General features: G+C 47.1%; 1 protein-coding gene across 3 annotated transcripts in view; it reads left to right on the top strand.

Moving 5' to 3' along the window:
- Positions 1-24,496, top strand: part of AP2B1 (adaptor related protein complex 2 subunit beta 1) — a 74,446-nt gene that overhangs the window by 47,054 nt on the left and 2,896 nt on the right. For 2 of the 3 annotated variants that reach the window (XM_082068150.1, XM_082068151.1), the window contains exons 15-21: positions 783-824; positions 2,715-2,861; positions 4,143-4,288; positions 6,727-6,856; positions 14,885-14,969; positions 15,696-15,782; positions 23,928-24,082. In XM_082068150.1, coding sequence (XP_081924276.1) covers positions 783-824; positions 2,715-2,861; positions 4,143-4,288; positions 6,727-6,856; positions 14,885-14,969; positions 15,696-15,782; positions 23,928-24,082 — 792 coding nt within the window. The remainder of the gene's footprint in view (positions 1-782; positions 825-2,714; positions 2,862-4,142; positions 4,289-6,726; positions 6,857-14,884; positions 14,970-15,695; positions 15,783-23,927; positions 24,083-24,496) is intronic. The other variant, XM_082068152.1, reaches the window with a different exon arrangement.

Raw genomic sequence — 24,496 nt, 5'->3', positions numbered from 1 at the left:
CAGAAGAGCTTCAGGGAGCATTTAGTGTTTGCGGAGGGTTGTGCAGGTGGTACACAGTGGCTGTTTTAGTCACTGTGTAGCTTGGCAGAGATTGTTGCTGAAATATCCTATTGCACTGTAAGGTCTCTTTACTACTGAGTGGCCCATTAGATCATGAAGCTGTTTTTTTCCTGTCTAAGGGAGGGGAGAATCTTCAAAGGGAAGACAAAGCCCCACTATGTGAGCTGTTGGAATAGCCGGCACGCATCCCCTTCTCTTTCTTCCTTGTTGCTGAAAAGAGCCGCATGTCAGAGGAACGTAGCCAAGGCGCATTGTGTTTTCCCGTAGTTCGTAGCTGTTCCCTAGAAAACTAAAGCTTTCGGGAAGTGAGCTTCCTGGCAGGTTTATTTTTATTCCATTTCACAGTTACCCCACTGGGTTTTGTGGAGCTGCTCAGGACTGTCGGCAGCCAGCGTGGTGGGTTGAAAGGAAAGCGCTGATGCATGAAACATGAAGAATTGTGCAGAGTTTGTGGTACAGATGACAGGCGCAAGAGGGCATGAGCTTTTGTTCTTATTAACCTGCAAAACGCTCCTGTCTGCAGTAGGTGTGTGGGGTAGTTCTCTGAATTGCTCTGCTCGCGCAACAGCAAAAAAAAGCCCCTCTGTTCCCTGTGCTTTCCCGTCATTGCGTTTCTGTCTGTCCTGTATGGCAGTGCGATCAGCTGAGCTCCGCTCCGGCCACCTGACACTTGGCTTAAATGAACTCGGTCTTTCTCTCCTCTCTCTCCTTCTCTCTTTCAGCTTGGCAGTGACCTTGGCGGGGGCATTGGAGGAAGCCCGGCAGTAAGTGCCATTCCATTTTTTTCCCCAATTTAAAAAGCTGCTCAAAGCTCAGGGTTTTTAAGTGCAATTTCACCCATTATGTGCTGGAAGATGCTTAAATCACTGCAGATGTTTGAAAGTGGACAACTGCAACTGAAACACACAGCTCCCCACCTATGTTGCTTTGAGTCCAGCTGTCGCCTGGGCTTTCCGAAGAGCAGCCAGGGCCAGAGCTGTTGACTCCATCCGCTTAGCTCTTCTTTCTCAGAGCTTTCAGTTTGAGCACCAGCATTTACTTTGGCAGTACCCCAGTCCTTGTTCAACTGCTTTGGCAGCTCTCTACTCACAAAGCCTGTTCTGTTGTAACCCTAACCCAGCGTCACCATGGGCTTGTCTGAACTCAGTGCTTTTCTCCTCCCAAATGCCACGTAAGATTTTTTTCCTGGACATCAGGATCAGGTGTTCTGAGCTTTCCTACCATGCGTGGTCAGTGCTGAACTCCACCTGCCACCGGCCTCCTTCTGTGTGCCTGTGCTTTGTGAGTGTCTCGGTGCCCAGAGTGCTCGCCAGGACATGAGAGACTTTCAGGCTGCTTCCAAAGCACCCTTGACTTCCAATGCATACCAGCTTCTTCCAGGAAAACATGGGGAAAGGATGCAAGATGACTTGGAGGCTTGGTGGGTAGGAGGAGAGAATGTGCCTCCAACCCACAGCCAAAAGCCATCTCCTGGAGGAAGCCCCAGCCCCTCTGTCCAGGGCTGTGTCACCAGTAATTGAGTGAGGAAAACGTACTCAATTCTGGAGGGAGGGCTTTTCAGAGACCCTTGTTATGGCTGCGGTCATTGTCTCTCCTTCTTTCCCTGTGAATCTGGCATTTCTTTCTAGCTTCAGCACGAGGGCAGAGGAGAGCCAGTGGTACAGGATACCTGTAGCCCACAGGCAGCACACGCCGGGACGTGGGAGATACTTACTCTGTAGAGATCATACCTGCAAAGCCAGGTCTCTGCCTCTGGGTCAGCATAAACCCCCGAGCAGTTCTGTAAAACCACCAGTCCTCCCTGTCCAAAGGATTGGTTGAAACTCCACATCTCAGGTGGGTTCCTGAACACAGAAGAACAGTGAGACTTCAGACCCAGGAGTGTCACCAGTGTTTCCTATTTGCCTGCCTTGGCCATTCTGCCTGTCTCTGGGCAGCTGACTGTGGCAAATCCTGTTCTCAAACACATAGTTTCTGCTCACAGTACGGAAGGCAAGTTGGGAGCCTAACTTGAGTGTGACCATCCTACCTGGAGCTGGGCACCTAACGGTTAATATTCTGGGTTTGGTGCCCTCGTTTTAAGTCCTGAGAGGGAAAAATTGCCCTTCTTGCAAAAGGTTGTCCTCTGGCAAACAGAGACAACTAGTTCTGCTTTGTGTAATGAGCCTTTTCGACCACAGTGCTGAGAATGCAGAGCTCTGGCTTTGGGTGGGAGTACACAATACAGTCATGACTCCTTCGCTATCTCTGGATATGCAAAATCTTGCAGATTCCTGAAAACTCTTGTAGTTGGGGGAAGATTTGAAGCATTTTTTCTTTTCCCTGGGTTTATGTAGGGTAGATTCACAAAGCATGTTGTCTGTATGAGAAGAAGAGATGGAGAAGAAACGTTCCTTTACAGTAAAACTAGATAACTGGAGCTGTAAAAAATGATGTGAAAGCTATTGCATGGTTGAGGTGACAGCCGAGTGTAGGGATTAGTTGCCAAGAGCTTTGGAATTCAAATGCATTATTTAGCACTATTGGTAGTTCACTGGGGAAGCTGCAAACGGCTTTAAAATATTTAGGATATTGACCAAGTTCATGCTTTATTTAATAAGTAGTGTTCTTCATATGTGATGTTAATCGGCGCCTGTTCTTTCTAACCCCTCCAGGTGGGCCAGACCTACATTCCCTCCTCTGTCCCAGCCACCTTCGCCCCTTCGCCCACCCCAGCGGTGGTGAGCAGTGGACTCAACGATCTCTTCGAGCTCTCGTCTGGTATAGGCATGGCTCCTGGAGGATATGTGGCTCCAAAGTCTGTACGTAAGGAAAAAGAACACCCTCAGTATGCTTACCTTGGGCTACAAGAAATCTGAAATTGCTCACTTGTCTCCTTTATTGTTGGTCTCTGGTTCTATCGGGGCACTGTAGTTCAGCTCAGTCCCATCAGTGATGCCCTGGGCTTTTCCAGGCAGAGAAACATTGTGTTGGAGACCATGTTAGTTGTTAGTTCAGGCTTCTGGTTTTTTAACACTTCCCTAGCTTTCCCTGTAACAATATTATTCTAAAGAACAGCTTACATAAGGTATGAGAATTTCAGTTTTGTCAGAGCAGCTTTCCTGGAGACCTACTTCTTAGCAAGTTTCCCCAGGAAACTGAGGGCAGGATACCATTTGCTGCAACTTTAATAGAAGATTTGTTTACTTGGAAGAATCCGACATGACAGTGAAGGTAAAATCACGTGATGGCGATGAGCGTGCAGCAGCATAATGCGGATAAATGCTCCGTTAGTGACAGGGATCGCAGATGCTCTGGCTGAAGCGCGCTTAGTCTGAAGGTTTGTGAGATGCAGAGCATGGTTCTGGTAACAGGCTGTGGAGTAGCCACAGGCAGCTCAGGATTAGCCTTTCATGCCTGAAAGGGAATAAACAAAAATTAGCACCGTGATTAAATAATCGATGGATGAATAAACTAAAGTCATCCTATGAAATCCAGGATCTCAAGGTACTGCAGAGCTTACTCAAAGCTTTTGGTCCTTAGCTGCTTGCCAGTATTACACCATATATAAGACTAAGTACAAAATAACCCAGTGATTTAGAGCTAAGTACTTCATTTTGCACCACTCAAATTTGAGTCTGGGTTTTTCCCACAAAGATGATTTGGGAATCCAGAACCCAAACAGCTAATAGTATCAGCCCTGTGATGTTATTTGGTTCAAACTTTAGCATTGTCCTGCCTCTAGTAGCCCAGCAGATCTTTGGAGAAGACTGTCCATCAGCAAAGTTGGTAAGTCTGGTATTAGTATGATGGACGCAGGCTTTCACTATTTCTCCTGCACACTGTTACAGTATATTTGAATTCTTATGTGAGTGCTGGGAACATGGATTAGGAACAGCAAGCTTGTTTCTCATTGGTGAGCTTGATCCTTTCAACACCCCATGTCTTATCTTCCCCATAATGTTTCTTTAGCATTTGTGGACTTTATGTGCCAATGCAGCTGAATTTCCAAACTCAGGACTCTGCTGTTGTTTGGAAAACTCTGCTTGCTTGTTATCCTCAGGCCAGACTTCTAATGCAGAATGGCTTCTCTTGTGTTCAAGGTTTGGTTGCCTGCAGTGAAAGCTAAAGGACTGGAGATCTCAGGCACATTCAGTCACAGGCAGGGACACATCTACATGGAGATGAACTTCACCAATAAGGCTTTGCAGCACATGACCGACTTTGCCATTCAGTTCAATAAGAACAGGTAAGAAATCAATTCACTTTGTCCGCTCTGTTACAAAGATTGTGTGCTTCTGTGAGTTTGTCTGCACTGCTAGAGGTAGGGAGGATTTTCATGTGTAAATGTGATGCAGTCATGGAAACATCTGGATGATGCAGCCTGAACTCTCCATCACACCACAGTTATGTGAAAGGGCTGAAAATACAGACTGATAAATCTGTAAGGAAACGGGCAGCAGACGGTCCCGTTATTCTCCCAGCTCTGAAGCAGCATCTGCTCCATTTAATCTCTGCAGAGTTTTTAAGCAGCCTCATGAGTTGTTAGGCAGGTTAGTGGTTTTATAGCCAGTAAGTGCCCTGAGGAAAGCGAGAGCATGAACAGGCAAGCGCTGGAGCTGTACAAGTATCAATCTGTAATGCCTCTGCTTCCTGACTTAATTGCTGTGCTGCCCCTCAGATTGTCTGGAAATGCGAGTCTCATTAATAAAGCTATTTGTCAATGAAGAAGTTGCAAGGTAAGAGCCTATGGCATGTTTTTTTTTTCCCTGTAATTGGCAGCAGAACAATTTTGTTAGAAGAAGCAGCCGCTTGAATGTTTAGCGCATACGGATCGTTCTCAGAATCCCACCTCAGCCAAAAGGCATGTCATGGCAGTACAGCCCCGGTGTCTTCCCGCAAATACCCTTCCCAGTCAGAGAGCTTATCTTATGACAGAAATGTTCCCCATATTTCTTAATATCCCTTCACTGGAAAAGTGTTCTCTATACCAAAGATCCACTGAAACCATCTCTTTAGTATTGCTGTTAGCCTTGCAAATTTGGGATTTCTTGGGAGGAATAATATTTACTTACAAAAGACATTATGTTAAGTAAGTCTTAGTAAATGTTCTCTCTGGACTGCTATATTTTCTGGAGAGTTTTGCTAAGCTGCTATATGCAAATGTGTCATTGGCCTAAAAAAAAAGCTGTTTTGCTTTGATTTTTCCCTGTACATCAATCTGTATTCTAGCCACACCTACACGGTACTTCTCAAGGATGGAAGAAGTTTAAATACAGTACAGTAAACCAGCAGTTTCTCATTTGGAGCATATCAGCACATGCTCCATGTACAATCTACTACTGTTTACTCTTCTACAAATACTGTTCTCCTGTCACTGCTTTCCACTGTGGCTGGTGCATTGGAAAGAGCTGCAGTGGGCTGGCACTTTAGGTTTAAATACTGAGGTTTGTGATTGAGAAGTTTCTGTTGCTTTTCCCCCTCTCCTGCTGGTGCTAATCGCATTCACTGCAGTCTTGGGATAAAACATTAAAAAAAAATAAATGACAGCTAGAGTTGTAGTATCACAGCCACTTAGTAGCAAAAAGCAACTTTGTTTTCCCTCTGAATCTTAGGGAAAACACTGGGGCTTATTTCCCCAAGGTGAAATGGCTGCAGAAGGTAAGTCACAGGGCTAGGCCCTTGCTGAGAATATTCCCATTTCAGCTCCCTAGAGCTGAAAACTAAGGACAACAAAGAGTGGGGCATCTGTTGGTTTCTGGAAGAGTGACATACCCAATACACATGCAGCTGACTCTGTGCAGAGACAGTATCAGGTTTTTAGTGCGTAAAATAAAAAATAGATGCCTATACGTATTTGTTCCGGTAAATATCACCTCTGGGCTAATGTGAATTCTGCTAAAGAGAAATGGGGTCATGAGTGGACACCAAAACTGTCTTATGCATCTGTCCTTCCATCTGCTTTCAAAAAGAAGCCAGGACATAGTACAGAAGTGTGATGTTAAATGTTAGCTGCTTTTCCTATTCCCCACACTAAGAAGAGGTGCCTGTGGAATTAAACGCTTCTTGGACTGAACGGGCAAGTAAACATTCGCTTTGCTACGGTGGTATATGTCCCCAGCTGAAGGAGTCTCAAACCAAGCGACAGAGCCAGACGCTGCCATTCGGGACTAGACAGCTGGCTGTGTTGATTCATTTGTTCTACAGTGCTCTGTTAGAAACCATGTACTCCTCCTTGGTGATGTGTTTGTTCTGCGTTGGCTCCAGTTCTTTCTTTCATGGCTCCCAATGATACAACAGCCGTGCAATGTGTGATATGCTCTACTTCTAGTGCTCTGCAGCTCTGTAAGAGGCAGCCCACAGGCTTGAGTCGAGTCCAGGTGCCGCTCCTTGCTGGGCAGGCTGCTGCTCGGCACGTAGACCAGTGCTGTGTGGGGAATGGAAGAGTTCCCAGATGCTGGTCCCCTGGGCAGGATGGTGCTTGTTGTCAAGGAGACCGACCTGATTGAGTTTCCCATGCCTTGTCCTGCTTTGAGTGTCTGCTGTGTCTGCTGTTCCTCCCCGGAGGAACAGCAGGGGCAGCTTGTGGGTAATGAGAACATGAGCCAGCTTGTGCTTGGCAAAAGGAGAATAGGTGTTGGGCAATGCCTTGCTGCTGTCATCACCTCTGGTTTTTCTCTTGCCCAGCTTCGGAGTCATCCCGAGCACCCCCTTGGCCATTCACACACCTCTGATGCCAAACCAAAGTATTGATGTCTCCCTGCCCCTCAACACTCTGGGACCAGTCATGAAAATGGAGCCTCTGAACAACCTCCAGGTAAAGATTGACTTGTTCTGGGTGGGGGGAGATCAGCAGCTGCTCAGCCCAGTTTGGCTCGGTGCAATATTATAAGACTCTAGTAATAAAATACTATGTGCATGGGGTAAACTGTCAGACCTCCTGGATGTGGGCCGTGAGTCCAGCCAAAACAACTTCCTGTTCCTTTTTCTAGTCTCTTCCACTGAAGGCTGAAGCAAGCATTTCTGGAATTTTGTGAGTTTGCCTTTTCAAACACCTCAAACCCACTGTTTGCATCTGTGTAGATCAAGGTCTTTGTCTGCTCCAGTAACACTTTTCAGTAAGCTGGGCGTGAGGTTTGGTTGGGCTCATGAACTGGAGCTGGTCTGAACAGAGAAAGCACACGCTTATGGTGGAGCCGGCAGCAAGAGCTGTCAGCAAGAGTGAGGCAAGTAAAGGAATTTCAGGGAAGACAGCGACTGCTGAGTGATTAGTATTTCTCTAGTGCTCTTAACTTCCAGGGTGCTTTACAAAGGCATTGGCACACCCCTGCCCCAGATAGCTTAATCCAGTGCAAACAAGATGTGTTCTGGGAAAGGCAGGAGAGAAGTGACGTGAGCAGATGATATTTCGTTAATGAGGCTGTTGGTGCGTGTCGGGGACAATGTTCCCTAGAAGAAGCTTTTTATCAGATTGGGCTGCCAAGCTGATAAGGACAGGACAGATCCAGGGAGGTGTTTACCTCTGGTTTGAAGCAGAGTCTGCCTCCTTCAGTCCTGGCATGCCTCAGGACATTGCTCTTGAAGTTCTCACCAGGCAGAGAGTCCTCCCTGGAAAGAAGCTCTTCCCCACCGCTGCCGTGTGCCTCCTGCCTCTGCTCTGTGGAGATGGTTCCTCAGGATGATTTTCCCAGTATCCCAAAAATGTGGTTAGTTTGCACTATGGCACATCTCACTAGCCTCACGTCTCCAGGAGATGGAACTGGGTTGGGTTCCTGTAGTGTAGCCGCGCATAGAGGGGAATATTTTGAAGCATCTCATTCTCTTTTTAGATGAAGAGAATGCAATGGAAGTTACTATTTATTCTGCCTGAGCAACTGTTTTTTTCCGTTCTTTTGACTTCCATTCTGGGGCTTATGACTTATTGATGAGTCTTTGGGCAAACAGCTCGAAATAGCTTCTCTGGCACTCAAACGAGCAGTCCTACACTCCAGCTCCGAGCTCAGTCATGCGATGGGGGAGCGTGTGGACAGTGAATGAATTGCATGTGCTTGTCTTCCACAGAGGGCCCTTCCAGCTTGTGCAAAAGCTGGATTCCCTCTGCGTCCAGGTCACGGAGATGAGGTTGCATCACTGCATGTGGGTCAGCTGTGATAAAACCTGCCTGCTGCTCTGAGGGAAATTGGGAAGTCTCTAGGAGGTGACAGCGCTGATCTGCCTCCGTAACACCAGGGACCCTCTCAAGGCATTCTCAAGTTGCTGCTTCCTTTGATCAGGAGGGAAGTGAAGTATTTGGGTTATTAAATCTCTAAAGGAACTGGAAAAACGGTTTGTTTCTTGTAGCATCTTCTGCTAGAACAAAGCAAAGAGAAAACAAGCTAGGAAACCTCCAGCTACCTTCTATTGAGACAGCGAAGCATTCATTAGTGCCAGACTTAGTTGCTAATTTGCTAGCTCTCTCATTGCCATCGAAGTTGGCTGCCCTTTTACAATTGGGGAAGCTGCCATATGGAGTAATAGTATATTTCTCTGCAAAGAGTTGAATCATGATAGCAGATGCCAAGTTAAAAAGAGCACTCCCCTTACTTTTTTGACAGCAGTGGGTTTGATGGAGATCTGTCATTGCCCTGACAGCCAAGGCTCTGGTTTTGTTTTGTGAGTTCATGTAGAAATTATCTGTCTTGAAACAGTCAGAAATGGTTTTGGTGACCTACTTAGGGAACAATTTATAGCATAATATAGGAGTAGAGAATACAAATGTTCTTGTATTCATTGAAGAACCAAAACACTCATCAAGTTGAATTTGCTTAATGTGGTTTTTTGAGCTGCAGAACATGGAAATAGATGTAGGGCTGGTTTGAACCTGAGGACCTTATGTTCATCTCCTGTTCTGAATGTTGGTTTTCTGGTGTTTTTTTTTTGTTTAAGTAACAAGAAAAATAAGTCCTGAAGTAACCAAACTGATAGCTTTCAACTTTTTGTCATGTTAATTAGAAACTTCAAAGACTAGTTGTGCCTTCCTTAGGCAACCATTTCAGAAGTAATGAATTCAGGTCTTGTTCAGGTTATTTTTATTACCGTTCCTAATCTTTCACCCAATAGAGCTGGCTTAATCTTAAAATTTGTAATCATGGAAAGAAACTAAAATATTTGAGAAGTTATCTTCTTGCAAAAATGTTTTTTCTGTTCAGGAAGACTTGAAATATTTTCAGAGGCTTACTTGGGTAAAATATAACTATGGCTCCCAACTGAAAAGTCTCCTGTTTGCCAGTCTCCTTGGATCTGTGGTAATGAATAGCAGGCTTCTCCCTCCCATCCCAAAGTTGTACTGATGATCTTCTTGACCTGTTGACTCAGATTCAGCCGCCAGTCAAGCAGAGATTTATTGAAAGCATAAAGCCAAAGTTAGACTGGGCACAGCACTGAGGACTCCAGGCTGGTGACATGTAGGCTGTTACGGTTGTACCTGGTAGAAGAGATGGGGCGGATGGGGCATCCACATGTGAGACCTTGAGCTCTCAAAAAGGAAAATAAATTCTGAAATAGGGATTTGCATTGGTGACGAATCTTCTTTCCAGATACTTCTTCATCTTCAAGTCAAATTTGGAATAAGAAAATGCCTGGGATGAGAGCCTTTCTATGCTAAAGAGAACCACTGTTCCTATTAAATGGCCTTTCAAGGGCTGTGAAAAGCTGTGAGATCAGAATACTCAATTTTTTTTTCATGTGGGTACATGAGAATTGCTCCCTTAACCCTGGAAACGCATTCTCTTGGGATCCACATTCAGAATTGATGATCAGTGTGTTGCATTCCCCAGTGTTACCTCCTGTCAACTGCCAGGGCTGTTTGTTACAGCCACTGAGCATGCAAGTGGAAGAAGCATAGCTTCAGTTTCCCAAAATGCCTGTAAAATGATCTGGTTAGTATTGAAAGGGAAGGATCTGCCAGCTGCTTTTCTTCCAGAAAAGTGACACTTGGAAATGCAGACCTCTCCCTTGCTGCTAAGCAATTTGAGGTGCAGAACGTTGTGTTTTGTTTTATTTTTTTCTTCCAGTGAGTTTGACAAAACATTTCTCTAAAGGCAGATGAAGGTGGAGCTTCCTCATTGAGAAAAGATCAGTCTTGTAAACGCACTAGATCATATTTATCCTTCCATGCTCGGTTCTGCTGTAACTCACCACCTCTGCTCCCCCACTCTTCAGTGTCTCGCTTGCAATGCAGAACCGCTGGAGCTCTCATTCATCAGAAGTGTTAATGCCTTTCGGGTCACAGATGCAGAGCTCTCGGTACTTGGAAACAGATTTCACACATTCAACTCAATGCTGAGAATCAGGGTGAGCAGCAAGTCCAGCCAGCAGGTGTTCTCCCTGCAGACTCTGCTTGGTAAGTTGCACAATATCTGCTTGTGTGTGAGCTGTGTCAAAATTACTGGACCAACCACCACAGAACAGCCTTGAGTAGCCAGATGTGGAAGGTGCTCTCTTGGGTTTGTTGTCTTGGTTATTTTTTAACATCCCCTACTAGTGAGGGTCTTATTCCAGCAAAGAAGAGAACCCTCCTGGGCACTCCCTGAATTAAGGACTCAGATCACAGCCTGGCGTCTGCGGCCAGTTCCTCGCTCAGCTGCAGAAAGCTGTTGGCTTGATTGCTAAGGGCAGGTCTGCCACATGGTGCAGCACATTTGATAAAAATGTACATTTTGAACTCCAAGTCCAGCCAGGCACACACGAGAGCACAGCCCTCCCCGTAACTTGCTGTTCCCTGACCGTTGACGCACGCGGAGCTGACGGCCGCAGCCAGGACGCGGCGCCCAGCCTGGTTGTCTGGGCTCAGCGCCGCTGCCCGGGCTCCACGCTTGTGCCTGTGGGTAGAGCATCCGCCTGGCAGCGGCTCTTGAGCATCCTTAGGATCCCGAGAACCCTACCTGTCAGACACAATGAAGGGAGGTAGCTAGCGCTCCCCGGGGGCATCTGACAGCCAGAGCGGCAGACTGTCACAGAACAAACCACGACCTTGTGCTGGCAGAGGTAAAAAAGACTCTGCAGAGGAGAGTTCTTCTCGCCTTAACAGTTTGGCTGTTACCAGACTCTAAAGCAAAACCCAACTTGAAGTAAATCCTTAATTTAGTGTAAGTGCTAATGGGATTCGGAGTGGGTATGTTGTGTGCTTGCTGCTGATGGAAAGCATCTGTGTTGCTTTCAGACTTGACTTTGAAAGTCGGTTCTTATGCTCAAGTCTGGGATTTAAGGCATCAGAAACCTACACTATTGAAGAAAATAACTTAGTGTTGTTCTGATGAGGTACCTCTTCCCTGAAATACCACATGTTGGCTGTCAGAGGGTTGCATTGTAAGGAAGGACATCAGAAGGGTGCTCATGCTGCAAGGTGAGCCAGTGTGTTCCAGGGGTCGTTTCTAGAGATGCTGCTTCCTCCAGTCAGATCCTGAACAAGACATAAGTAATTGGGAACCCTGTGCCAATTTTTAGCAATCTCACACCTTTTCAACAGTGAAGCATCAAATGAAAATCTGGCACCTTTTGACTTTTATCCCTTGGAAGTTTTGTACTCTGCTTGACTAAATTCACAAGGTAGTAATACTTTTTTTTTGCTCCTTTCAAAACAATCACAAATGGAAAGCCATTTTTATTTAAAATGCTTCTGTTTCCATTCTCAAACGTCTGAAGCTGAAGGTCTTGTTAAAGATTTAGTAGTTCATGTCCAGGTCGACAAGTTAAAGCTGCAAAGCCACAGGCAAAGTTAGTCTATACTAGAGGATTTATTGGATGCAAATGGAGGTTCCTTTGAAGCATGTCAAACCTGGAGAGACTTCTCAACTACTGGTATCATCTTAGATGTCATTGATTGTCTCACGTCCATGTTCCCACCTAGGGAGCACTGGATTTTTTTGGCAAGTGGCTGTTGTTAGCTACTCCGTTTCTCACAGGCACTGCTGTGGAGCTGCTTTCTGCCTGCGGTTGCTTTTGTAGCCTGTCAGATGGCATTGGACGCTCCTGATGTGGCAGTGCAAAGGTTGAAGCATGACCTTGGAAAGCTGTTATCAACTGGCAGGGCCTCTTAGCCCCTTCTTGGGACAGGTTTCCCCATCCAGGTATCTGCAGATGCCCTTTCATGGACCAGATGTTGGGGACCACAGTGCTAACAGTTCCTACCTGGCTGTTTTGGGGCAGTATGTGGTGTTGAACGATGGAAGCGAGTCCTGAAAAGCTTACCAGTCTTGTCACAGTGCAATAGGTTTAAGGAGACTGTAGCGTTTTCCTGTTTGCAAAAGTTATCTGTGACAGCTGGTTTCTGCATCATTAGAGATACTTGCAAGGTGGCACATGGTGCATTACCGAACCCAATGATGCGGTTGGGAGGAAGACTGGTGTGTAGTTTGCTTTTATTTGCTGGGAAGAAATTGCACTTCAGAGCATCTTAATTGGGTAGCTCTCCTGAGTATAGCCAAAGCAGCTTACTCAGTATGTTTCTGCAGAGTTGAGAAGCAGGTCAGCAGATACCTTTTTATAGCATTCTTATAACTGCAGGAACAGGGTTAGCATATTAATTTGGAGTGTGCCTCTAGAACCGTGACTGGCGAGAAGACTCTGCTTTCCAGCCCCTTTTGTAAGAAACTGCTGTTGTATGGCAACAACAATTAGCTACAGAAGCGAAGTAATCTCTGTTGTTCTAAGGCAAGGCAATTAATCATTAAATCAGAGTTGGAAAAGATCTTGGATCACGCAGTGTATTCCCTGCTATGCTTTGTTGTTTTGCTACAGTTCCTTTTATTGAGAGTGTTGTCAAGGCTGATTCTAAATACTCCAACCACTGGAGCTTCTCTCTTCCTCAGGAGAATTTTGTGCTGCTTAATAATTCTCACTATCAAGTTTTTCCAGACGTTTAGCCTAAATTTCTCCTCTTCTGGCTCATCTCCATGACTCACATCCAGGCGTAACATCCAGAATGCTGTCCCTTCCCCAGCTCTCCTCTCCCAGCCTCAAAGGTGCATTTCTGGCTCCTCACCCAGTCTGTTCAATCACATTTTGCAGAGGTGAATCACTTAAGTCCATCCACCAACCTGCTTTTTCCCCTCTGGCTTCGCTGCCTCTAGCTCAAACACTGGACACTCCAGCTACTGAATGTGACGCCAGCAGTCAAAGCATGTGACAGCTCCCTATTACAGAGAACCATTTCTGTTTTTTTCTAGGTTACACCATCATTTACATGGTTTTAGTGGGCTTTAAATTAATCCCTTCTTCAGCTGGTTCGCACTGTAGGAATTAAATATAAACTTCTACCTTTAGCGATGGCTGAAAGCCTAAGCCCCACAAGGCTGTCACATCTACCTTTCCGCTGTTCTTTGCACTTCTGGGACCTCCCCAGGTTCTAGAAGAGTTCATTCAGGAGCTCAATCTCCTACCACTTGTCCTCTGGATTGCATTCATGTCTAATGAGCTGACTTGTGTTTGAATTCTCTGGTTTATTCCCCTCCCTCGTCTATCTGCAGCTGTTTTTACCGACATTTGGGGATGTCCTAAACCTGCCACTATGGGATAATAAGTTTTCTCAGCAGAACACTAATGTATGTAATTATGAATGTGAACGGAGTTTGTCTTGGCATAAATCTTTGTAGCAGCAAATTTATTTCTTTGGCTCAGCGTTTAGCTTGGTCTGGTTTGTGTTTCGGCTGGGTGACAAACTGGAGAACTCCTCCTGGGGTTTTTCAGAGGAAGTAGGAACTCAGGCGGCTCCTGAAATTCAGGGCTCCCCACACAACCTCAATCCTAAGGATAAGTTTCCTTTGTTGCAGCAGGTGTCTGCTGAACTGTGCTCCCATGACAGGCTATCGATATGCAGGGTGATGTGAGGAGAGCATGAGAGGCATGGAAATAAAGCCCAGAGCCACCTTTTTTCCGTGCTTTATTATGACAGTGCGCTTTCTCAGACCTCCGCTTTGCTCCTGCTGTAACATCAGCTCTCTCAGCCTGGGGAACACTGCAAGTGAGGATGCTCTCTGTGTTAGCAGAGATTTATTGGTTATGTGGCAAGCACGTGTGATAAAAGGCATTCCAGTGTGTGTCCCTGGCTGGTGGAGTTTAATGGCACTGAGAATTAAGTCTTTTGTCAAGTGATCTCTTTTTACCTACCCTGATGGATCTGAAACAGGGCTTTCTTCTTCCAGGAGTCAACACCGAGCATGTGTGATTGATTGATAGATAGATGTGACAAAGGTAAAGGCAGAAGACTTGGGAGATGCTGCAAGGAAGGTGCAGGCAGTGGACCAGCTTCTGGCTTTCTGGAAAGTGTCCAGGCTGAGATAGAACCGATCAAGGGGTCTGCGTGTTCAGACATGACCGAGAGCTGGGGGTGAAAATTAAGAATACGCAGGGGTTTGGAGCTGGGGAATTGCAAGAGCGAGATGGCAAAGAGGGCTGATAAAGAAGCTCATGTGCGATATGAGATATGTGCTCGTAGCTGTGTGCAGCCAGGGGAGGTGAACATACATCAGAGGTAGAAGCAGCAAGAGAAGGGAGAGGCTGAATGAGAGCAGAAAAGGGCAAGGATGTGACTCCATTAGTGCAGCTGGCTCTCAGGCAGCATGGTGAAATGCTCATAGGAGAAGATTGTGCAGCTTTTAGTGAAAATGGAGTGAGCACAGAGGGGTGGGACTGATCTGCGTCTGAAACTACCCAGAAGCAGTAGTGTCACATTCAGAGCTGACCTCTGCTCGGAGAAAGCACTCCGGGGTACATGGGCAGGCGATAAGACCATGAAAAATCTTAAGATCCCTTTGGACTTGCAGCTGGTAGAGAAAATTTAACCCCCTTGTTTCTTCTATTATAACAGGTGGCTGTGAAAAACAACATTGATGTCTTTTACTTCAGCTGCCTGATTCCTCTCAACGTGCTTTTCGTAGAGGATGGAAAAATGGGTGAGTGCTTTTAGGTCTGTGGTCAGCCTCCTTCAGCCAGGCTGTGCTTGCAGCACCCAGCTGGGTGCAGTTGTCTTGTGGCTGAGATTCACGTGATCTTGACCTTGACCTTCATACCAGCTCAGCAGCCTGAATTAATCTGTAGGGGTTTGGTATCCTGTCCCTGTTGTCCTGCAACTCCAATAGTTATCAGAACCCAAGTTCTCTGCTCTGATTCTCCCTACCAGACAAGAGGTGGATCTGTTTTCTTTGAGGCTGATTTTTGAGGGTGTTTTTTGGGTTTTTTTTAAGGTTTAGTTCACTCAATTGGGTCTAGGATTTGCCTCCATACCACTTTCACTGTTGTTCATGTGTTCCCTGGTCACCTTTATTAAACTCTTGTTTCAGCTGTCTGGAAAGTAGCTTGAAAAGCATCTTTCACTATAACATAATCCTAAATGTGTGGGTCTCCTTCTTTCTTGTCAAATCCTGCCTGTTTGTGGTTTCTAAACAGCTCATTTGGTAAAGACTGTCTCTGGTTTGGGGACTCCAAAAGACATGAAAGCTTTGCTGCTTTTACAGGGAGACTGAGATTGTTACAGGAGCAAATCCTGGATCTGACCGCAGCAGGGCAAAATGTGACCGGAAGATCTTTTGTGTTACTACCTTGTATCATTCTGCTGTCATTTAATTAATACCCTGGTCCTGTGAGGATCCGGGATTGCTGATTGTCTTTCTTGTTTCTAGAGCGCCAGGTCTTCCTTGCAACCTGGAAAGATATTCCAAACGAAAATGAGCTTCAGTTCCAGATTAAAGACTGTCACCTGAATGCCGGTGAGTAGCTTAATTCTACCACACTGAGAGCGCTTTTGATGTACGGTCACTAGACGTCACCTTATTAATAGCATTGTGTATGGCTAACAGGTAGGTGGATATTGCACTTATGGACAGAAGAGCCTTGGATTCTGAGGCTTGTTTCAGTAAAAGCTTTAGCTGGGTCCCCATGAAAGCAGATCTAAAATCCCAGATCCTAAATTTGACCTGTTTCTTCCTTTCATTCTGGACCTTGTATTCGTGTTTTCTCTTTTATACTTTGCTTCTCTGCAAAGCTGCTCTTTTAAATAGAGATGAATGCAATGGTGGGGCTGTTCAGAAATCCTGTCTTTCTACCGTGTGTTTCAGGCAAGGTGTTCCAGCCCAAATTTTAACCTGCTTCATAATACTTGGCCAGTATTTCTTTCTGTTGTGAAAGTGCCCTACATACCACTATAAAATGTTTGGACAACTACGAAGGACAGACCATGTGGGAAGAGTTTTGGTCTGCTGTTTTTAGCCACTGTATTGATGCATTTTTGACCATATTTCATCCCATTCAGCTCTGTTTAGTCATCTAGTTGCCTCTGTGATCATCCTACTTGTACATATGACCTTACTACTGCTGAAGGATGAGGGAGTGTTAAAAAAAAAAAGTGGAATGGGGCCAGCATAGCAGCTTTGCTCCTGTGCAAGAGGTTCTGGGCAGGAGCCAAGTGATTCTGCCGAAAGCTGCTATGTTTCACAGACTAAAAAAGTGTCCCTATTGATTACAAACCCTGTAACCTTTTTATTCTTTCATGTCTGCTATTACACAATGAACACCCTCTTGCTTCAATTGCAGACAGAAACCATGGGTCTCTTTGTGCTCATAATTATTACTATTTTGGAATATAAAAGCTGGAGCACACAAGAGGGGAGAAAAATAGCAGCTGTTGGACCTTATGACTTGATTTCACTGTGGGGTTTCAAACAAGAACAACCTCTGCGCCTCCCCCAGTCCTTCCTCTGCTCCCGACGGCACTTGGCATCGCCTCTCCCCTGCACTGCAGTGCTGCTGCTGACGCCTTCTGTCCCGGCCGTGCCCGAGCCGTCCACAGCTCTTTGCATCTCAAATCAGAAGTGCTGGTACCTTCTCGTGGTCGGCGGTGGGACATAGTGGCGCTGGCTAGCAGAGGATGCGGTTGGGAAGGGTCTGCGCGTGGCTGGGAAGGTGAGCGCTGGTGATCCTGCAGCCTGGTCATTAGCCTCTTTTCCCTTTGGAAGAAGTAGTTAGATGCGGGGTGAGAGGTAATGCTCTCCATTCAGGGAGGGTTTGCCAGCTCAAGACCAGCCTGCTCGCCCAGCCATGCCTGAATTGGTGATATTCGGTGGAGAACATGTTTCTCGCTCGCAGGGAGAGCGCAGGAGCGTGGGGTGGTTTCTCTGCAGGGGTATCCGCAGCTGTTGCCAGGGCTCAAATGGAAAGAGACTTTCTGTCCTGGATGTGGTGCCTCTCCCATCCGTCACTCGGGATGCTGGGTGGTGTGCAGGACCTGCCAGCCTCTTTGGCTTGTGTATGGGAGAAAGTGGGTCATGTCTCATAAACAGATTTCAAACCCAATAGCTCGAGGAGGGAAAACAAGGGAAATCGTGTGTTTGTCTTAGCCACTTGGATTTTAACTACCAGTGCAACCCTGACTCAGTGTGCTGCTTACCTTGATTTTATTGGAGCAGTAACCTCCTCTAGTACAGACCATCCTGAGAGCATCAGGCCTGTCTGTACCAGGATCAGCCAAGCCCCAAACCCTGCCGAGGGCTGGGCTTCCAGCATCCCCAGGGATGGAGACTTCTCATAGCCTGGCAAGTGACTGGTGGCACACGTAAAACAAACTGGGTGGGCTCTGACAGCTGAATCCATCTTGCTACGAGTTTATACCAGAGTAAGAGTGTGTGTCTGTCTACATGCTGCAGTAGAGCGATAACCTTTCAAGATTCAGTCTTGATCATTTAAATGCAGTGAAAACAGCCTTGTTTTAAAGCACCTCCTTTCTTTCAAGAATAGCAACTCTGCCTTGGGTATAAAATCTTTAGGAACTTGATCCTCATGGAGAAAAGGCTGGTTCATGTTCAAAAGACTCTCTCGTAGGAGATGCCTAAGCAGAAAAAAGCTCTCAGCCTGGGCAGTTGGCAGTTCTATTGTTCACTGATGCAATACCACTGTGTGCAGCTCCCATATCACTGTGTAAAATAAGGTATGCAACGGCTGCCGTGGCAGAGCTGCACGGAACAAAGTCTGCATATTTCAGTGGTTCCTAACTAAAATTTAGGAGGTGCTGGGTTTTCGCAACCCTTCAGCACAGACAGAAAGCGCCGCCGGCTCCGCAGAGGTGTGCAGCCACCGTGTGAATCGTTATCCCTCCTCTCGCATCCACTCGGATCAGTAATTCATACCGAGCGTGAGCCCACCCACTCGGTGGCAAGCTGCCTTTCAGGCTCGGGGACGCACCGCACCATTCATGCTTCGGTCTCACTGATTCCAGCCCAGCGATGTGAATTTAGCTGTGAGCTAAAAATACCTCTGCTCCTGGCTGATGTGCCCTGATCGCAGCACCACCAGCCACTCAAATCAAGCCGCACGGCTACTGGAAGCGTCGGGGAAAACGGGGCAGAGCGTGCTGATCATGAGCCTGGTCCCCGCAGCCCTGGTTTTCCTTCTTGGCTTTTCTTCTCCTCATTGCAAAGAGCCTTTGCTTTCCTGAGCGCTCAGATCCGCGCTGTTTCTGCGCAGCGTGAGAAGCGGGGCTGAAGTTACGCGCAGGAAGCCCCACCGAGCAGCTAAACAGGGGACGCTGATTTTCTTCAAGGGCAAAACTGAAATTTTAATTTCTTTTTCTTTAAACCAAAGTGAAATGGGCTTGGAAGAAGGATTTTTAGGGGGCAGGGTTTTTATCTGTCAAGAAAGCAGCTTGTGTATTTCTTGTACATCCAGAACTGGCTGTCAAAGCGCAACAGTCACCTTACAGCACCTCCTGTGTAAACTACAGGCTTTTCCCTAGGTTATTTCTTTTATTTCTTCAAACATAAAGGAGATAAACCCAGTCTTTTCCATGGAGATGCTTCTGTGTGAGTCTCCCAGGCCTTTGTAGGTAAAAGACCCATCCTGTGCCCGTAAGGCAAGCCAAATGGGATTGACTCAAGCTTTGATGGTTTGCAATAGGGATGGCAGAAGAAGCTCCCATCCCTGGCAGCTCAGCCCGTAATGCGGCACAGAAGAGCCAGAAAATCCTGGCTGCTGCAGGAAGCCCACAGCGCCGCTAACTGAAGCTGAGGAGAAGGTGCCAGGCTGCAAGGTGAGGAGCAGATACCATCATGGTCAGAGCTTGTTGCTCTGCTCCCTGTCTGCAGCAGCTTTGTTTCCAAAAAGAAGAGCAAATCCTGGACCCTCTAAGGTATTCCCGCAGTTCCCAGGGACTCAGAGATGAGTGCTTAATTCTGGATGAGGGATCTGGGGCTCAGGTTCCCAGTGGTGAGAACTGGAGCTGACCTGAGGCTGCTCTGTAGGGCTGGAGCGAGTATTGTATTGCGGGGCCAAGGTGTACTCGGGATGCACTGCACGTCTTGAATTAATCAGAGCTCTGTTTCATGCATCTGCCTCTTAGGAAGAGGTTGTGATAGTGCCATGGAGAAAACCATATTCAGAAATACAACTTGTAATGAAAACACGAGGTCATGGTTGTACCCCAGTATTCTCATCTCTTACGAAGCCAGCGCTAACCTAATTGATTTTGGTTTTTTTACATGAAAATATAAGAATCTGGTGCATGAAAATAGGTTCATAGACGGTTATAGCTCAAATAATGTGGGTGCAGTTGGTGCAGCTGTACCAACCAGGGTTTCCCCTGCAACTGAACATGTGCTAAAGCTAAGTTTGCCTTCTTTACACTGCTTTTTCAACATGCTAAGTTTGATTAAATTTTAAAGGACCACCGCATTAAGCTAAGATATGCAAATCAGATTAGCTAAATGTGTTTTAAAAATTCTGCTTACCCAGACCCACAGAGTGAAGGAGGACAGGCTGACTTGCACATGGAGATTCAATGCCATTAAGCAGGAGGCAATTAGTTGCTGTGCTGCTCAGCAGTTCTAGGCACTTTGGTTTTGCTTGCTTGTTGCTGATCCACAGTTTGGTGTGAAATGACAGCTTTAGTGTTAGGAGTTGAATATGGCTTTATTGGTATGCAGTGGTCACTTTGTTTTTTCCTCCCTGAAGTAATTTGCTAATGCTAGAACAAAGAGAAATTGGATTTTCTTGCTGGAACAACCAGAGGCAAAATCATGTGCAGGCTTCCCTGTTTAGGTTGTTTGGTTTTTTTTTTCCCTATATGTGCAAATCCAGTATCCTGATCATTTAATAACTTATAGAACCCATGCGTATTACATGTCTTGGAAATGAATGTACTGTTATAATACTGACCAAAATGTCCTCAGACAGGACTGGATCAGAGTTTGCAGATACTTTTGTTATTTGAATTCAGTTCTTGGCTGGATGCTCAGAACCATTCAGGTGTTACCAGCAACGATGCGGGGCGGTTTTCAGCTACCACTGCACAAAAGATTGGGATTAAATTTTACTTCCTGATATTTAATGCGTGTTGCAAAATGACGTGAAGGTCCAAGTTCAAAAAAGAAATATTGTCGGTGTTGATTCCGAGTTGTGCGTGTCCTTGTTGTTGCCACTTGGTCATCTTGGCTGTTTGAGTTTGGAAGTGAAGTTCTGAAGCTGTATGAGCAGAAGGTTTAAGTATGTCCTTTGCTTACCTAGAAAGAAAGTGCTGTTGGAAAGAACTGGAGGAGACCTTGCTCAGCTGTTCTACCCTGTGTGCCGGTCTTTCCCTGTGTGCTGTTTAGTTGTTGGCCTGAGGTAGGGTAGAGAATTCTGTTTTAAAGGAAAAAGAAACAAAAAGCCCTGAAAGTTGGACTGATGTCAGTGGCTTCCATGGCGCTGGTGATGGGGACATCTTTTTGTGTCCTTACAGTGTGCTCCAGAAGGGTTTGGAGAATAAGCACTGAGCCAAAAGGAAAAGCCCTGCGGAAAGTTCCTTAGCAAGGTCAGATGGAAACGGTGCCATGTTGCAGCAGGACTGGGTGGCTCTGGTTCGCAGAGTCACCACATCCCCTGCGCGGGGAGGCACGTGCCCGGCACCGCGGCTCAACACAACCCGCGGCTTCGGTGGGGGCTGCGCTCACGGGGAAACCAGCAGCTGTGTCAGGACGGGGCTCAGCTCCCTGCTCCCAGCAAATATCTGCCTTTTTGGCTTGGTTTTGGTTTTTTTTGAAAAGGCTGCGCTGTCACATGGCATTAGCGGTCCTGCCTTCAGCCAGGCACAGCCTGGCACTGTTGCTTAGCAACTCTGCCCCATCTCCAAAATCTAAAATCCTGACACTCGGGAGCACAGGAGGGATGGGAGCTGCTCCCTGCAGGGAGAGGGGGTGTGTTCCCCAAATCTGTGCTGAGAGAGGGGGCAGGAGGAGCTGGGTGAGCTAAGCGTCGGCTTTTCAGCCTGTTTATGGTCGCTCCAGGTGTGTGGCTGAGACAGGGAATGTTTTGTAGGGTTTCTTGCACTTTTCAGGGGGCAACTGGGGTCAGACAAGGGAGTGGAAAACAGGCATTCCTAGGAGTTTGCCCTGCCTCAGTTTCCCTCCCTACAAGCACTGGAAATCTGTCCCTCAGCAGAGGCAGCAGCTGTTTAAATCGCAAGAGGTGCCATCACATGGTTGAAGGCTTTGCCATAAGAGCAGCTGCTCTGCAGCCCCATCTCACCCACTGTGCCCCCAAAGCAGCAGCTCCCCAGGGGGTGGGAGCGCTCCCCTGCATGCCCTCACACCCCCTGATGGTGTAGAAGCCCCACAGCAGCCAAAATTACAGCTTTCCACTTGCAGCCTTGCTTCCGACCCCACACCCGCGCTCCCTGGGGAATGTCTTTGCTCTGACAGCATCCCCCGGTGCAAGGGAAGGCTGTTCCTGGCAGGAGTAAAGATTTCTGGGGAATGTCTTGAACCCTTACCAGTATTCCACTTCCAGCACATGTGTCCAGAGGGGCTTCAGACCAGTGAGGTTTAATCTCAGCCTGTTAAAACTGAACAAACAACATCACATGTAATGCCGAGGTCCCTTGGAAACAGCACCGCGCTCTCTCAGCTCTTACGTTGCGCTCTGTGCCTTTGCAGTGCCCTGAAGGATACTCTTGCTGGCGGGGGGGTACAAGGAGGTGGGAGTTTGGGCTTCATTCCTCATGGGGGATGTCCCTGCAAGCAGGGGATGGCTCTGCATGTCCCTAATCTGGGTGAGTTTGTTGTAGAGAGGAGTAGGAGGGGTGGGAGGAGGAGACAGCGGGAATGAGGGTTTTTAAGCAAAGGATCTCATTAGTTACTTATGTCTGCCAGTTTCCATAGTAACTGGGGAAGAGAGGAAACCTAAATCCGAGTGCTTCTAGGTAGCTGGATGGCTGAACCCTCCTCAACCTGTGCACAGCTGCTCTGAAGCCTGGAGAGCAAAGAGGTTCAGCCCCACCATGAGTGAAGGGTCTGGGAGCAGCTGGTCATCAATCCTGCCCTGGGGAGAGCCAGCGCGTCCAGGTCTCTGCATCAGCCCGTGGATTTGTGGAGCACTTTCTTTCCTGCTTTTACCATTCCCTGGTGCATTATCAAACTGTCTTGTCCCTTCTCCAGTCCCTCTGCGCGCCAGCGCAGACATGTGTCTGTTCTCAGACCCAGCACGGGTGCCAGCGGATCTCAGTGTTTGTAGGTGCGGGGATGAATTAGAGCTCCACGGTCACTTTGTGCCGCTTCTCTGCTGCCGTCCTGCTCTTCACACTCCTTGAAATGGATCCTGCGTTCCCAGTCTCTTGGCTTTCAGTGCAAATTGGTTTAAGGCCACTTCTCTCCCTTATTTTCTGTCGAAAGTGCCTGACCTGCTGGTAATGGCCCAGCGTGGACAGGGTGTTCCTTCCCAGGCCCAACAAAGAGCTTCAAGGAGTTCAGATTAGATATTAGGAAAAAATTTCTTCACAGGAGGGTTGTGAAGCATTGGAACAGGTTGCCCAGAGAAGCAGTTGAGTCACCATCCCTGGAGGGGTTTAAAAGACACGTAGATGAGGTTCTTAGGGACATGGTTTGGTGCCAAAGTTAAGTTATGGTTGGACTCAAATGATCTTAAGGGTCTCTACCAACCAAAATGATTCTTTAATCCTATGAGATTTTTCTGCTGTGCACCAGGAATGGGAATTTGCCAGTGATGCTTCTCAGGTGCGGAGTCCCCTTCCCTGTGCCTTCCACCCAAAGTGTGAATGTGCCCCTTTTGCTCTGTGTGCTGTGCTGAGAAACCCCTTGGCATCCAGAGGCCGCTGTTCTGCGTCTTCGTGTTCTGCAGATTTGCTTCTGGTCTTGTTTCTCTGAAAGGTCCCTTAGAAATAACGTGTGTCGTGGTTACATCCGTACAGGTCTGCAGTTGAAATCACACATCTCCTGCGAGTGCTGAGGTTGTGCTGTCTGTTAAAACTGTATCACGTCCCTGTGATGTCTAGAGGCAGATGTGTATGGGTTTTTACCTTTTCAAGTGATTGCTTTAAAAAAATTTTTAAAAGGCAAGGATTTTTACTACCTTGGTTTGGGCAGAAGTATCTGTGCAGGAGAGAGGGGGAGCAGGATGGAGCTGCTTTGGTTGGGATGAGACCTCAGAACCAGGCACCCAAGTGAGCCTCCTACAGGGATCTTTATTCTTCTCCACCTTCATCTTCTGACTTTTGGCTGCCTCTAGGTTATCCTGCTTGGAGCTTTTTGGGGGTTTTGGGTAGAGCAGAGACCTCTTACCCTCTGAGCTGCAGACTCTCACCTTGATAAAGGCAGCAAATCCAGAGTGACCCAGAGCAGTGAGCAGTAAGTGCAAGATGGGCGAATACTTCACAAGGGATCACAGCCTGGAAGGAAAGAGGTGTGTCCATGGAAGCAAATTAGAATTTTTTCTCCTTGTGTCATGTCTGTTCCTGTCCCCAGGGAAAAATCTGGGACAGAAGTCAGCGTTGCCTTGTGCACTTGCATCCTGGGAATGTTCCTCTGGGCTCTGCTGTCTCTGCAGATGATGAATCTGAATTAACAGATGTTTTTTCTTCTTCCTTCTCTCTGAAGACACCGTCTCCAGCAAACTGCAGAACAACAATGTCTACACCATCGCCAAGAGGAACGTGGAGGGTCAGGACATGCTCTATCAGTCTCTGAAACTCACCAACGGCATCTGGATCTTGGCCGAACTTCGCATTCAGCCGGGGAACCCGAACTACACGGTGAGGGCTGGGATCCTTATAACTCTCCTCACATGCAGAGCCCTTTCTCCCTGCTTTGCCTAATTGTGCCTGTTTTGGGGGAAAATCTTGCTAATTTCACTGGGGGATTAGGAATGCCCACTGAACTGGAAAAAAAAAGTGAGAAACAACAATTACACTGCTCTGTTACCAGCGAGCTTGGGATAATGCCCACTCAGCAATGCGCAGTTACTTGCCAAGGTTACCCGGAGATAAAGCCAAGAGACATTAGTGAGAAAGCAGTGCCAGGACGCCTTTCCCCCGCTCATAAACAAGGAGAGATTGATGCCCTGCCGCGTTCCTGCAGTGGAGACCGGCTGTCTGGATGTCAGAGCCTCTTTGGCCTCGTGCTGGCGTCAGCCTGGAGCTGGTGGGAAGGTGCTCTATGTCCTGCAT

Source organism: Streptopelia decaocto (genome assembly GCF_964273445.1).
Source record: "Streptopelia decaocto genome assembly, chromosome: 18".
Taxonomy (NCBI): Eukaryota; Metazoa; Chordata; class Aves; order Columbiformes; family Columbidae; genus Streptopelia; species Streptopelia decaocto.
Note: the sequence above shows the minus strand (reverse complement) of the source record. Positions and strands in the feature narration are given on the sequence as shown.